This window comes from Schistocerca cancellata, chromosome 3, assembly GCF_023864275.1.
Source record: "Schistocerca cancellata isolate TAMUIC-IGC-003103 chromosome 3, iqSchCanc2.1, whole genome shotgun sequence".
NCBI lineage: Eukaryota > Metazoa > Arthropoda > Insecta > Orthoptera > Acrididae > Schistocerca > Schistocerca cancellata.
In genome coordinates, this window is record NC_064628.1 from 228041271 (window position 1) to 228057158 (window position 15888).

Below are 15888 nucleotides of genomic sequence, written 5' to 3' on the forward strand. Positions count from 1 at the left end.
ACCCTGAAAGATCAAGTGAAAGCATAATTGAACAGACTTAAATCTCTAGGAGTGGCGCAACCTGTTACGGTTAGTGAATGGTTGTCTCCACTGGTTATAGTTTGGAAGACATCAGGAAAAGTTCACTCCTGTGGTGACTTCAGTACCACTGTCAATGTGCAGTCAATCATGTACATGTGTCCTCTCCCACACCAGGAGGAACTATTGGTGAAAATATTGGTTGGCCAATACTTTCCTAAAATTGATTTTTCTGAAGTGTATCTGCAGGTTCCTGTGGACGAAGAGTCTCGGTGAGTTCTGGTTTTGAATACTCTTTTTTGTTCTCTGTCAATATTTGCACCTTCCTTTTGGTGTGGCTAACACCCCTGCTATTGTCCAGTGATTTTTAAAGCAATTGACTATGCCTGTTCCAGATTGCATTTATTATCTCTATGATGTTGTCTCGGACTTCTCCACAGCCAATCATGTCAAAAATTTGCACACTATGTTTTCTGTCGTACAGTCTGCAGGATTTCGGTGTAACCTTGTGAAATCTCAGTTTTTTTCCAACCTTCTGTTGTTTATTTGGGGTTTGAGGACTTGCTGTTCACTCTCTGCCAGCCCACATCTCTGCTGTTATGTCCATGCCTCGCCCCTCATCCATGAAGAAGCTTCAGGCCTTCCTAGGGAAGGTAGCGTACATCCATAAATTGCTGCCAAGGGCAGCCACATTGGCCCCACTTTTTTCCAGTTTTTCAATTTGGTCTTACCTTTTATGCCTTAACTGTGTGTCTTTGCTCATCATTTGACTCCCCTGACTAGATCCGTCCACTTTTAGCAGACCCTTTTTCTTCTGTGACTCACTTCAGAATCGTAGGACTGCTGACCTCACCATTTGGTGCCATATCCCCCCTCAATTAATCAGTCAATCAGTTTTTCACTCAGCCTATCCATTGGATGATTTTCTTGGTGCTGATCATGCTTGGTTTTGGTTGGTTGGTTGGTTTGGAGGGAGGAGACCAGACAGCGAGGTCATCAGTCTCATCGGACCAGGGAAGGATGATGAAGGAAGTTGGTCATGCCCTTTCAAAGGAACCATCCCAGCATTTGCCTGAAGTGATTTAGGGAAATCACGGAAAACCCAAATCAGGATGGCCAGATACGGGATTGAACCGGCATCCTCCCGAATGGTTTTGAATTGTGATTTTTAACGTTTTTTCTGGCATTTCATACAACTTTTCATCCAGCATTACATGGTCCTCGTTGTTGGGTTTGTGTATCTTTCTTCTTCCAAACTGTACACACCGAGCATGGTGGCACAGTGGTTAGCACACTGGACTTGCATTCGGGAGCACGGCAGTTCAATCCCGGGTCCAACCATCCTGATTTAGGTTTTCTGTGATTTCCCTAAATCACTCCAGGCAAATGCCGGGATGGTTCCGTTGAAAAGGCACAGCCGACTTACTCCCTAATCCAATGAGACCGATGACCTCACTGTTTGGTCTCTTCCCCCGAACCAACCCAACCCATCGTCAATCAAACTGTACAGAAGGGCAGACTGTGTGTAAGGTTGCCCAGTGCGGTATACATTCAGTTTTTTGTGCTTTTCTATCTTTGCATCATTCCTTTCTGGCAAAAGTAACACACCCAGAACCCAACACAGTAGCCATCCTGTTGCGGTGGCGTCTAGTACCTGTACTGTGGTAGCCCCCCTTGACCATGCAGGGATCACAATATTGGTGCCTGAGCTGCAAATTCCTTGTGTATGCAAAGTAGTATGTGCCCATCGTGGCTGAGGCATGGAGACTCCAGGCAACAGTTAACCGGTCAGGTAGTTGGAAAGCCCTTGTTTGAAGGGAGAAACACCAACATACAGATGACTCGTGAATGGAATGGATTAAACTTTTGTCTACTGGGAGCCTCAAGGCCCCAGAAATCTCTTTCAAAGGGAACAGTTGCTACAATGTGTGGATAGATAATTCCAAATTGTTTGTTTTTCTGGCTATGCTGTGGGAGGTGCCTAAGGCTGAGATACAAGGACAGATATACTCCCCACAATACTTAGTTTGCACTAGGATTGTCAGGGATTCCTTTTTGACCACACAGCCAGTATTCTTTGCTGAACAACTCTATGGACAGATTTGGGAAAGTAGCTGCAATTTCAAAAGTGAAAAGTGAATCATTTCTGATTAGAAGGATATCCCCTGCTCGGTCGTGTGCACTCCTCACCAGTGGCAATCTGGTTGACATTCCTCACCCCCACTCCCTCCCCCCAGCCATAGCAGTCTCAATACGTATAGGTTACCATCTTCCTCTGTCACTTTCTACTGACCAGTAACGAGTTACATCCAATTTGGAGGAGCGGGGTGTAAATTTCATCCAGCCTTGTGCAGTGGGACGAAAGGACAGTAGCGTTGATATTAGGGCCTTCATATTGGCCTTTGAAGGCAACTCATTACCTGAAATGGTCAAGGTGATGGTTTATCGATGCAATATGGAACGCTGTCCCCCCTTCCATGCCATGCTTCAAATCACGAGATATGAGCACGTCTTCACATTGTAATGCTAACCCTGTCTATAGGGATTGTGGACATCAGTTGCATAAGAATGCTCATTGCACCCCTCCCCATTGGTGTCAGCTGTGGGAAGCACCATTCCCCATGTTCACGAGACTGTACCATCTCCCAGAGAATTAAAAAAAAAAAAAATCCAAATATAAAAGACCCTTGAGCGACTCATATATCAAGAGGCCAATAAGCAATGTGTCCATTTGCGTCTCATACATATGACGACGACATTAGCTACAGCTACAATGCCATCCTCTCTAGTGACAGTACCCTTTCCCTTTGTGCCTCCCACTTCAGGCTCCCTTGTTGTGGGGAGCTGCCTTCTAATGTTCCTACAATCCATTTTGAGAGCTTGACACTCCGCCTTCTGGTGTCCTCAACCCTGAGCCAGAGCATCAACACCCTCTTCAGTCACCTCACACAATGGAGGGGTCCCTCGGAACACTCCCTTCCCAGGGTTTTGCTGATCAGCAACCAGATTCCAGCCAGTGGCTGAATGAGCCACATATTGCTGGTCATAGGGCTTGTTTTTCCTTCTTTGTCTGTTTTATCCATGATGGTGGTTTCTACTCCTCTCTGTGAGGTAGGCCACATTATTGGCCTCATTGGCTGCTTGAGGGATTGGAGGACTCCCCCCCCCATCACCTGCTCTGATCTAGGGGGCCCAAAGTTGCCCTTGCTCAGTGGTCCAACATGGCTCCTGCCCTTCCCTCCCCTCCTTTTGAATTCTTATTTCTTTATTTCTGTCATTGGTTTACTGTCTCACTGTCATTGTTCTCTTCCAAGAGATTTGATCAATTTGTTTCTAGTTTGCTTGTTGTAATTGGGACGAGACGGTGAGGAAACACCGGTCGGGAGTAGTGGGTGTGTCCTGGGGGCCTCCAGCTGATTCCTGGATAGAGAAACACTCTCATCTTCACTCTCTTACAGTTTTCTCACTTTTGCTTGCATCTTTCTCTTGGTTTTATTGATCCACTATTACAGTAAGATTCATCAGGGTTTATCTTTCATGTCCTTTCTCCTAGAGGACTGTGCGCCACTTGACACATATAGGATGAGGAACTGATGATCTCATAGTTTTATCTGTTTAATCCCATCAATCCACCCACCTCTCAATACTGTGAGGACTTGCTAGAAGGGAAACGTGTTCCATGTTAAACTGTAGATAGCTTCTTACCAGTTGGATAAAGGTTAGGGAAAAGCAAGTTACCAAAGTGACTTGCAAATGGTGTGTTCTGGTTGTTGAGTTGTTGTTGTGGTCTTCAGTCCAAAGACTGGTTTGATGCAGCTCTCCAAGCTGCTCTATCCTGTGCAAGCATCTTCATCTCCAAGTCATGACTACAACCTACATCCTTCTGAATCTGCTTAATGTATTCATCTCCTGGTCTCCTTTTATAGTTTTTACTCATCATGCTTCTTTCCAGTACTAAACTACTAATCTCTTGATGCCTCAGAATGTGTCCTAGCAACCGATCCCTTCTTCTAGTCAAGGTGCATTACAAACTCATCTTCTCGCCATTTCTATTCAGTACCTCCTCATTAGTTACGTGATCTACCCATCTAATTTTCAGGATTCTTCTGTAGCACCACATTTCAGAAGCTTCTATTTTCTTCTTGTCTAAACTGTTTATCGTCCATGTTTTGCTTCCATACATGCGTACACCCAATACAAATACTTTCAGAAAGGACTTCCTGACACTTAAATCTATAATCGGTGTTAACAAATTTCTCTTTATCAGTAATGCTTTACTTGCTATTGCCAGTCTACATTTTACCTGGTGTACCAGTATGAAATTAGCATTTTTTTTTTTTTTTTTGTGAAAATGAAACACTAATTTTGAATTGGAAAGTAAAAACATTTTATTCAAATTACTGACCATTGCTTTCTATACATTTTGACCACCTTTCTGGCAATTTGTGGATACCATGACAATAGAAATGTTCATCTTTTGAAGCAAACCAATCAGACACCCAATTTTCGACTTCTTCGTAGGAATCGAAGTTTTCCTCAGCCAATGCGTGTCCCATTGATGAAAACAAATGGTAGTCGGAAGGGGCCAAGTCTGGTGAATACGGCGGGGGGGAGGGGGGTAGCAGCTCCCAGCCAAGTGTTTTGATTGTATTCTGAACCAGTTTTGCTGTGTGTGCAAGTGCATTGTCGTGTAAAAAAATTACTTTGCCATGTCTTCTGGCCCATTCTGGTCTTTTTTCGATCAATGCATAGTTCAAATTGATCATTTGTTGTCTGTAGCGATTAGTATTCACAGTTTCACCGGGTTTTAGAAGCTCATGGTACACCACACCTTTCTGATCCCACCAATTACAGAGCATTGTCTTCTTGCCGAATCGATCTGCTTTTGCAGTCGATGTTGATCGTTGTCCGGGATTAACCCATGATTTTTCCCGTTTAGGATTCTTAAAATAAATCCATTTTTCATCGCCAGTAACAATTCGATGCAAAATTGGTTTTCTTTCATGTCTTTGAAGCAAAATTTGACAAATGGTTTTTTGGTTTTCCATCTGTATTTCATTCAATTCATGTGGCATCCATTTTCCACATTTTTGGATCTTTCCCATAGCTTTCAAACGGTCAGAAATTGTTTGTTGTGCAACGTTTAGCATTGCTGCCAATTGCTTCTGACTCAAAGTATCATTCTCATCCAGTATTGTTTGCAATTTGGCGTCTTCGAACTTTTTTGGTGGTCTTCCACGTTCTTCATTTCTTACATCAAAATCGTTATTTCTGAACTGTTGAAACCATCTTTTGCATGTTGCTTCTGATAGAGCAGGATCACCATATGCCTCGACAAGCATTCAGTGCGACTCTGGAGCACCTTTTTTCAAATGAAAACAAAAAATTAATGCTTTCCGCAAATCATCACTTTCTGGTACAAAATTCGACTTTGTTAACACGATGAAAACATATGATGATGTTTGTTCCATGACTTGATGTATACTAAATATCTTTGACAGATGTCATACCAACCAAACAAAAAAAATTAAGGCTCGTTCATAACAAATGTTCCCTATCGACACATTTGCATCTTAAAGCTCATTACATACCGGTACACCTGGTATATCCTCCCTACTTCAACCATCATTAGTTACTTTGCTTCCCAAATAGCAAAACTCATCTACTGCTTTGTCATTTCCTAATCTGATTCCTCAGCATCACCTGATTTAATTCGTCTACATTCCATTATCCTCATTTTGCTTTTGTTGATATTCATCTTATATCTTCTTTTCATGATATTGTCCATACCATTCAACTGCTCTTCCAAGTCCCTCGCTGTCTGTGACAGCATTACAATGCATCAGCAAACCTCAAAGTTTGTATTTCTTCTCCCTGGATTTTAATTCCTACTCCAAATTCTTCTTCTGTTTCCTTTGATTGCTAAATGAAATGAGCATGTGGCATTGCTTGCCAGGAGGCCACCTCCGGGGAATTTCGGCTGCCGATTGCAAGTCTTATTTCAGTCGACGCCACATTGGGCGACTTGTGTGCCAGTGATGAGGATGATTTGATGATGAGGACAACATAACACCCAGTCTACAAGCAGAGAAAATCTCCAGCCTGGCTGGGAACCAAAGCCCGGCCCGATACATGGGATATACAGAGGGAATAAAATCGGGGATACGCTTCAACCCTTCCTCACTCCCTTCTCAACCACTGCTTCACTTTCGTGCCCCTTGGCTCTTATAGCTGCCATCTGGATTCTGTACAAATTGCAAATATCCTTTCTTTCCCTGTATTTTATCCCTGCCACCTTCTGAATTTGAAAGAGAGTATTCCAGTCAACGTAGTCAAAAGCATTCTTTAAGTCTACATATGCTATAAATATAGATTTGTCTTTCCTTAATCTCTCTTCTAAGGTAAGTTATAGGGTCAGTATTGCCTCTCGTCTTCCTACTTTCCTATAAAATCCAAACTGACCATCCTCAAGGTAGGCTTTTACCAGTTTTTCCAGTCGTGTGTATAGAATTCGAGTTAATATTTTGCAACCGTGACTTCTAATGGAATGTTGTCTACACCCGGGGCCTTGTTTTGACTTGGGTCTTTTAGCACTCTACAACATTCTTCACGTAGTGTCATATCTTTGATCTCATCTTTATCTGCATTCTGTTTCGTTTCCATAATATTGCCCTCAATTACATCGCCCTTGTATTGACCCTCTGTATGCTCCTTCTACCTTTCTGCTTTCCCTTCTTTGCTTGGAACTGGTCTCCCATCTCAGCTCTTGATACTCATCCAGGTGGTCATTTCTCAAAGGTCTCTTTAATTTTCCTGTTGGTGACATCTAACTACACCTAGTGATATATGCTTCTACATCCCTGCATGTGTCCTCTGGCCATTTCTGTATAGCCATTTTGCACTTCCTGTCACTCATTTTTGAAATGTTTGTATTCCATTTATCCTGTTTCATTTACTGCATTTTTGTATTTTCTCCTTTCATCAATTAAATTCAATATCTCGTGTTACCCGAGGATTTCTATTAGTCCTCGTCTTTTTACCTACTTGATCCTCTGTTATCTCCAGTATTTCATCTCTCAAAGATACCCAGTCTTCTTCTACTGTATTCCTTTCCCTTTTCTTGTCAATCGTTCCCTAATGCTCCCTCTGAAACTCTCTACAACCTCTGGTTCCTTCAGTTTATCCAGGTCCCATGTCCTTAAATTCCTACCTTTTCGCAGTTTCTTCAGTTTTAATCTACAGTTCGCAACCAATAAACTGTGGTTAGAGTCCACATCTGCTGCTGCAAATGTCTTAAAATTTAAAACCTGGTTTCTAAATCTCTGTCTTGCCATTATATAATCAATCTGAAACCTTCCGGTGTCTCCTGGTCTCTTCCACGTATACAGTCTTCTTTCTCGATTCTTCAACCAAGTGTTAGTTATTATTAAGTTATGCCCTGTGCAAAATTCTACTAGGCAGCTTCCTCTTTCATTCCTTACCCTCAGTGCATATTCACCTACTACTTTTCCTTCTCTTCCTTTTCCTACTATCGACTTCCAGTCCCCCATGACTATTAAATTTTCATCTCCCTTTATTATCTGAATAATTTCTTTTACCTCATCATACATTTGTTCAATCTCTTCATCATCTGAGGAGCCAGTTGGTATGTAAACTTGTACTATAGTTGTAGGCATGGGCTTTGTGTCTATCTTGACTACAATAATGCTTTCACTATGCTGTTCATAGTAGCTTATTCACATTCCTATTTTTTATTCATTATTAAACCTACTCCTGCATTACCTCTATTTGATTTTGTATTTATAACCCTGTATTCACCTGACCAGAGGTCTTGTTCCTTCTGCCATCGAACTCCACTAATTCCCACTATATCTTTGATCTTTAACCTACTCCTTTTCCTTTTTAAATTTTCTAACATACCTGCTCGATTAAGAGATCTGACATTCAATGCTCTGATCTGTAGAATGCCTATTCAGGATCCACATGTTTGCTTGGCCGGAAATAGTTTAAATTAAACTATTGAGTTATCTAAATGTTTTCTGATTTTTAATCACAACTGTACTCAGTGTCCCATAAACAAAATTACTGCTGCAACAGACAAATCATGTGGCTGTAAATACTAAGTGCTATCCGTGCAAAGCTGGATGGGTCGCTATTTAAATCTATGCTGAAGTTTTTCAGGAAGTTATCGAATCATTTTAAATGTGCACACCAGTCAGGCAGAGAGACTGTCATCCATACTCTTTAACTGCGCTTTCAAAAATATGATCCAAGAATGGGAAAATGCAGTACTAAAAGTTGGAAAAAATCAGAAAGTGAAACTAGGACCAACAAGGAGAGTCAAAATCAGCTGTATTTGTCAAGGCATAAATTTAGCTGGAATTCAGAGAAAACTTTTTGGAAAAATTGATGAGATGAGAGGCTTTAAAAAAAATCTACATTCAAAACCAAGTACATGCCAAACATTTTGGATGTTTTGAAATCAGTAGACACAACCTTTGAAATGATAAAAAATGTTCAAAAATTCTAAATTATTGGTGACAAAAATATAGAAAAAATGTTTTTTGAAGAAGATGCCCAAAAGAAAGAACTTTACAACCAAAATCAAGAACTCTGAATGTTTTCAGGAAAGCAAAAAATCAATTGCCAAATAATTTTCACTGAGGAACACAGCAAATAGAGGAAGTAGATGAAGAATATTGGGAAGAAAGAAAAAGGGACATCATCAGAAATAAGAAATCATAATTAATTGTATATTTCCCATAAGTGTGACTTTAGACAGAAGATTTATACGTGTGTAACTCTTAATATGAGCTTTTTTGTAACTGTTACTGTGAATAATTGATACAGAACCAGCAACATTAAAGAACTGAAGTTTTGCTAATTACGGTTCTATTTGAAAAGCAATTGTAATTTCTATTTGTAATTATACTAGTCTCTACATTACTATAGAGAGGCAGAACTGTTCTTCTCCAAAACAATTCATGGCATTGTCATGGTCATGTAGATCTTCAAGGCAGATCTTCTTTTGCTTCCACTTTAGGAATAGTGGTCAAGTCTCAACACAAGATGTCCCTATTAGAAACAACCACCATGAGACTCTCATTGGTTGCTGAGTACTGAAGAGGTGAAGTAGAGCTGTAAGTAGATATGTATGATAGTTATGTGCATCATAGCATGGGGGGGGGATGTGAACGTAATCATTGAATGCGATCTTAATGCAAAAATGCCCATTTAGTTCTTGACACTAACCTTTTATTTTACCTGTGGCTATTCATTCAGACTTAAAACGTGGTGTTGATCACACCACTTCAGAATTAGAAAAATGAACCTTGCCAGTTATTTTATGTACTGCAGATGTGCACTCAGAGCCTAACCTTCCTACATAATGTATGCTTTTAAAGTGATGAGGGTGGAGCTTGTGGTGTATGTGTGAGTGTGCGCGAGCGAGTGAGAGGGCGATAGTTAAGAGAGAGAAATTCATGGTTTTAGTAATAAGCAAAGCTGAAGTGAAACTATCATTTTAGTTATAAACATTTGTGTACATCACTGTAATATTTCTCCAAAAACCTATTCCAGGAGACTGAAACCGGGTTATATGTCTGCTTGAATACATTTTTGGGCCTAGGGGCAGATTTTGTCGAGCAGCATTATCGAAAAACAGGGAATGCTGTTTTCCTGCACCTTACAAGACTGAAGAAGGAGGTAAGTTCGTTATCATGTAACAATTCTGTTGATATCACTTGAATTAATTTTCGATTTAAATATTTGTATTTGATGATAAAAGGATACTTACGTGTTCACATTAGAATAGTTGGAATATAGTGAATGTTGTATGCTTTAATAAATTTGTTGTTGCCTTTAGCAACAAAAAAAGAATAAAACACTTTGAGGGGTAGTCATAATGCTTTAACCAAATCCTTGCAAAAGTAGTTTCATAATTATTTTTTATTTGCTTGTGGGTACAAGTGTTTGCAATTCCTGATATCCATTGAAATCCCTACATCACAGTATAGTGGCATACCTTTAGAGGAGCCAAAATTAAATGACAAGTCCATTGATAAAATAGTGATTGGCTGTACCATTTTGTTTTGGCTCCTATAGTGATGGGCCACTGTACTGTTGTGCAGGGCTTACAGTGGGTATCAGGAGTTGCAGACGTGTACAGGCAAAGAAACAAAAAATGATTTTGCAACTATATTTTTTGAAGGTTACAGTTACAGAAGGGAGGAGATGCAATTATGAAAAAAGTACATGAACTTGTGACCAAATTTGAAACGAGAATGCCATCTGGTTGAAAAGCAGCAGTCATAGTACCAATCCATAAAAAGGGCAATAATTATAGAGGTGTCTCCTTGATTAGCACAGCTTACAAAGTGTTCTCAGATATTATCCAGAAAAGACGGGAACCATTTTTAAGAGATAATAGATGAGAAGCAAGTGGAATTTATGAAAACTCAATCCACCACTGAACACATATTTGTGTAGAAAGAAGCAGTATCAATATATTGGGACTACAACAAAACTATGGCAGTATTGTTTGTTGATTTTAAAAAGCGTATGATAGCATAAACTGAGAAAAATTGTGGAAGAAAATGCAGAAGTTTGGGATACCAAAGAGATTACAAATCTTGTAAAAGTTCCACTGGAAGGCTGAAAAGGGATAGTGAAAATGTTGGCGAATATTCCATGGCTTTTAACCAAAAAACATGAGTCAGGCAAGGAGATTGAATATCACCATTCTTTTTCAGTGTAATGCTACAAGAGGCACTGGATGCTACAAGTGAAGCAGAGGAGGGAATTGGATTAGGAATAGAAATGAATGGGCCTTTGCAGATGATGTAGCACTAATTGCTGAAAGTATATATGACCTGAAAATACGGGCAAGAAAGCTGTTTCTAAAGGCAAAGTAAATTGGATGAGAGGTAAACAAAGAGAAAACAAAATTCATGAGTGTAGAAAGAAATTACAAGACAAAAAGGTGGGAGATGTTACAGACCAATGATGATGTGATTGAAAAAATAGAAGAGTTTAAATATCTGGTGGTTGTAGCAAATAACAGAAATGACGAGAAACAAGAAATAAAAGTGGCATCCAGAGAATCGTATTCACTCAACAAATTGCTGTCATCCAAAATTTTGTCAAGAGGAACCAAGATAAGGATGTATAAAACTGTAATCAGACCCGTATTATTATGAGGCGGAAATATGAAGATTAGATTAGTACACTGAGAGACATCTAAAGCTTTCCAAAAAGAAAATCCTGTGGCAGGTATCGGGGTCAATTTGTGAGGGAGGAAAATAGCGAAGAAGGAACAACAGATAGGTATATAATGAGCCACAAATTTTTGTGGGAGGCAATCAAGGAGGCTGGAAGGGTTGGGCACATATATGGAAGAGAGGAGGGATCAGAATTGAGAGAAGTATCAGTGAAGAAACCTGTAGAGCAAAGACCTTTAGGCAAACTGAAAATAATATGGAAAGATCTTATGGCCAAGGAGCTTCAGACATTTGGAGCAATGCAAGATAAGGGTGGTACAGTGTGGAGAAGGCTTCTTGATGAGGTCAGAAATTGACTTAGGTTTGTGGGGCCACGAGAGTAATAGTAAAATAGTTAAATCCGACTACTCCCCAAATTAAAAATGTTTTTCTTCTCCTTTTCAAGTTCAAATAAGAGTTGTACTATGTATTTTATATAAACTGTAACTCATTACAGTTTCCTAAATGCCTTTATGTGGAAAGTATGAGGGAGAAAGCAAAAAAAGCAAAATTAGTTTTAAACATCATAATGCTGGCAATCAGTCTTATTTAGCAAAAAAATGCTGTTTTTGAAGTCTTTTATTTACAGTTGAGCACATGAATTTTTGTCATGCTAGAAGCTCTGTTAACAGCAAACCATTTAGTGGGGGTTTTTACATAACATGCCTCTTCAGTTAACTAACTCTCAAATGGTCAGATATGAACTAAATTTCCTCTTCAGAAGTTCCATCATTGTCATGTTTGGGAGCGGTAGGAACATCACATGCATTTTTAGATAAATCTCATGTCCACTTTGTTGCACACTATTTTTTGCTGTTGTCGAATATGAAACATTATTGAGAAAGGAAATGCCCCTTTTGTATCTTTAATTCAAAAAGAAAATTATCTTGGTTTGAAACAGAACAAACACAAAAATAAAGAACACTAACTCTAGGATGATTAATATGATGAATAGAAACACACTTTTAAATAGATATATACACTACAAGTTATTGTAATAGTGTATTGCAGGAAGTAATTTGTACCAAAATTATGAACTCCGTGTCCTGTTCTATTCATGAATGTGTTGAAGAAAAAATGACTGTATATATCTCCTGATGTTGCTTTTGTGGTCTTCACTTCTAAGATTAGTTTCTTACAGCCCTCCATGCTAGTCTATCCTTTGCAGGCATCTTCATCTCTGAATAACTATTGTAACCTACCTCTATTTGAAACAGTTCACTGCATTCATATCTAGGTCTCCTTATACAATTTTTACTCCCCTCACTTCGCTCCATTACCAAACTGACAATTCCTTGATGCCTCAGGTTGTGTCCTGCCAACCAATCCTATCTTGTAATCAAGTTATGCCACAAATTTCTGATTTCTCCAATTCAGTTCATTGCCTCTTCATTAGCTATTCAATCTACCATCTAACCTTCAACATTTTCCTGTCACACTGTACTTCAAAAGCTTCTATTCTCTTCCTGTGTAAAAATCTTATTGTCCACATTTTTCTTCATATAAGGTTATGCTCCAGACAAGTACCTTCAGAAAATACTCGCTAACACTTATATTTCTATGGTGTGTTCTAGGAAGAATAGTTAACATTCAGAGATATGACAGGAATGACCATTCAGAGCAAAAAAGTCTAGTAAACATGGACTCTAAATGTGCTCATTAAGAGCTATGAGCACTTGCTCAGTAGAAGAGGTATTTCACAATAGTGAAGATGAGAAAGTGCTCGTAGCTCTTTTAGAGTCCATGTTAGACATTTTTGCTTTGCATCATAGTTCATGTCAGTCCCTTATTATTGACCATTCCTCCTGGGACACTCTATATTAGAGCTTAACAGATTCATCTTTTTCAGAAATGCTTTTCTTGCTACAGCCAGCATACATTTTATATCCTCTCTATATCGCCGTACAAGTAACAAAACTCGTTTATTAATTTTAGTGTCTCATTCCTAATCAGATTGTCTCAGCATTGCCTGATTTGATTAGACTGCATTCCATTAGTCATGTTTTACTTTTGTTGATGTTCATCTTATAACATTTTTTTTTCCCTTCTTCAAGATTGTATCCATTCTGTTCAGTTGCTCGTCGAAGTCAACTGCACCTCTTACAGAATTACATATCATTGGCAAATGTCAAAGTTTTGTTACTTCACCCTGAACTTGTAATTGTTTTTCCAAATTCCTTCTTGATATCCTTCACAGCTTGCTCAGTGTACAGATTGAAAAACTTTGTGGATAAGCGGCAATCCTATCTCACTCGCTTCCCAACCACTGCTTCCCTTCCGTGTCCTTAGACTCGTGTAACTGCAGAGTGGTTTCCGTACAAGTTGTAAATAACCTTTTGTTACCAGTATTCTATCCCTGCTACATTCAGAATATCGTAGAGATTAGCCCAGTCAACACAGTCAGAAGCTTTTTCTAAATCTGGAAATGCTGCGAACAATAATATGCCTCCCTTGTAAAATAAGTTTAGGGTCAATATTACCTAGCATGTTCCTACACTTCTCTGGAACCCAAACTGATAGTCAGCTTTTAACAGTTTCTCCGTCACCTGTCAGCACCTGCTTCCTTTGGAACTGGAATTATTACATTCTTCTTTAAGTCAGAGGGAATATTTTCTGTTTTATGTGTCTTGCATAACTGGTGGAATAGTTTTGTCATGGCTGCTTCTCCAAAGGATCTCGATAATTCTGAGGGAATGTTATCTACTTCAGGGGTTTTGTTTAGACTTAGTCCTTCAGGCTTCTGTCAAATTCTTCTCGCAGTATCATATCTCCCATCTCTTAATTTGCTTTGTTTTACCTATCTATCATATTGCCTAGAAGCTCATTTGCCATCCACCCACTCCAGGGGGTTCACCACTCTTTGGTGAGTTTGTGCTTGGCTATCACAAGGTCCTAGCCTTTGCAGCACCTCTTCCCTTTTGATGCTGCGTGTGTTTCCTTCTGCTATCCTGCCCCCCCCCCCCCCCCCCCCCCCCACTCCTCCTGTGGGGAATTTGTCTGGAATATTTTTGGGAATGTGTACCGAGGTTTTAATAGCCTGACACCAGGCAGCCCTTCATCTGTTTTTTCTTTCTTTCTTCGTTCTCCATCTTGTACAGTTACTCCAGTTTGGCATTTGAGGTTCCTCTGTTTCTTGTTCCTCCCTGTGCACTCCTTGAGGCTGACTCGTGCATTTGACACATAAAGGTGGCAGGGTTATGCGTAATTCCCAGCCCTCGGTCGACAGGTGAGGTTCGCATGTACCCCCTGGCACAGGCCAGGCCCAGGGAGGGGTGATTACCTAAGCTGTGACCTTTCCAAATTGCCAATTGGTTCCTCTGTCAGTAGTTTTGGAGGTGTAAACAGTCACCTGAGGGGGGTGAAACCCCTCCGAGGGGCCTCCCAGTTGGAAGGAGTGTGCCATTGGAGACTCTGGCAGTAATGGGGTATTTTTTCACGATGAGACACTCACCGTCATCTCAGCCTCTGTCTGCCGTCATCTCAGTCTCTGTCTGCTAAACACAAACAGAATAAGGCTAAAGATTCAAAGACTCTCCAGTCACACCACAGGGTGCTATCATGTACTAAAGACCGTCAGTCCTTTGCTACTGTTAATTCATTTATTATTGAGAAAGATGTTGATGCAGTTGCTGGTCCTGTGAAATCTTGCTCTCATCTGTGCAATGGAACTTTGGTTTTGGAAACCAATAGTGATTTTCGAGCCCAGCGACTGTTTGCAGCTTCTCTCCTCCATGGCTATCCTGTTCATGTTGAGGCCTATCGAACAATTAATTCTTCACGTGGTGTTATTACATTTGGCTGCTTGATGGTCTGACTGAGAAAGAACTCCACAATTAGCTCACTGATCAGGCCATCACTGCAGTGCACCAGGTAATGAAAAAGGTTGATGCCACCTTAGTTCCTACGTGCACTCTTTTTCTCATGTTTGGTTAAGTAGTGCTTCCATTGAAGATCAAATTAGGCTTTGAAGTCGTCACAGTCCGACCATACATTCCAAACCTGATGCATTGCTGCCAGTGTCAACATTACAACCACACTCGAATGTCCTCTGAAAACACTACTAAATATTTTACTTATGGTAGGGATTATCACAAAGGCAACTGCCTGCCTCCTTCCCCCTGCTGTATCAGTTGTAATGGAGACCATGTCACATCATCCCGGGAATGTCCCATGTATCTCAGTGAGCGGGCTATCCAAGAGATCTGGGCGAAGGACAAAGTACCTTAACCTGTCACTTGAAAGTTGTTGGCTAGTCAAAATCCGTGTGTTTTATCATCTAGCACTTACCATACCTTTCTTGCTATGCCTTGCTCCATGGAGGACATGGCCGTGCAGACTTAAAACCTCAAATTCAGCACTGTGGTTATCAAATCACCCAGTATCACAGTACCATACCTGTCTCCTTGTCTTCCAGCAGTGCACCAAGCCACCAAATCTTTGCCCCTGGCAGTGAAATCCTATGCTTCACAATCGGCAGGCCGGGAAGATCAAAGGAAATGCTCCCACAAAGACTTCTCACATCCCTCCAGCCGACAAACATCAGAGTCTTCGTCCTCCAATCACAAACACTATAAAAAAAAAAAAATCAAACAAAGAGAAACAGTCGTGTCCT

General features: G+C 40.2%; 1 protein-coding gene across 1 annotated transcript in view; it reads left to right on the top strand.

Annotated features, from left to right (window-relative positions):
* LOC126174856 (ubiquitin carboxyl-terminal hydrolase 5) overlaps positions 1–15888 on the top strand; it is a 166475-nt gene that overhangs the window by 1536 nt on the left and 149051 nt on the right. Inside the window, exon 2 of the mRNA XM_049921253.1 lies at positions 9598–9723. Coding sequence (XP_049777210.1) covers positions 9598–9723 — 126 coding nt within the window. The remainder of the gene's footprint in view (positions 1–9597; positions 9724–15888) is intronic.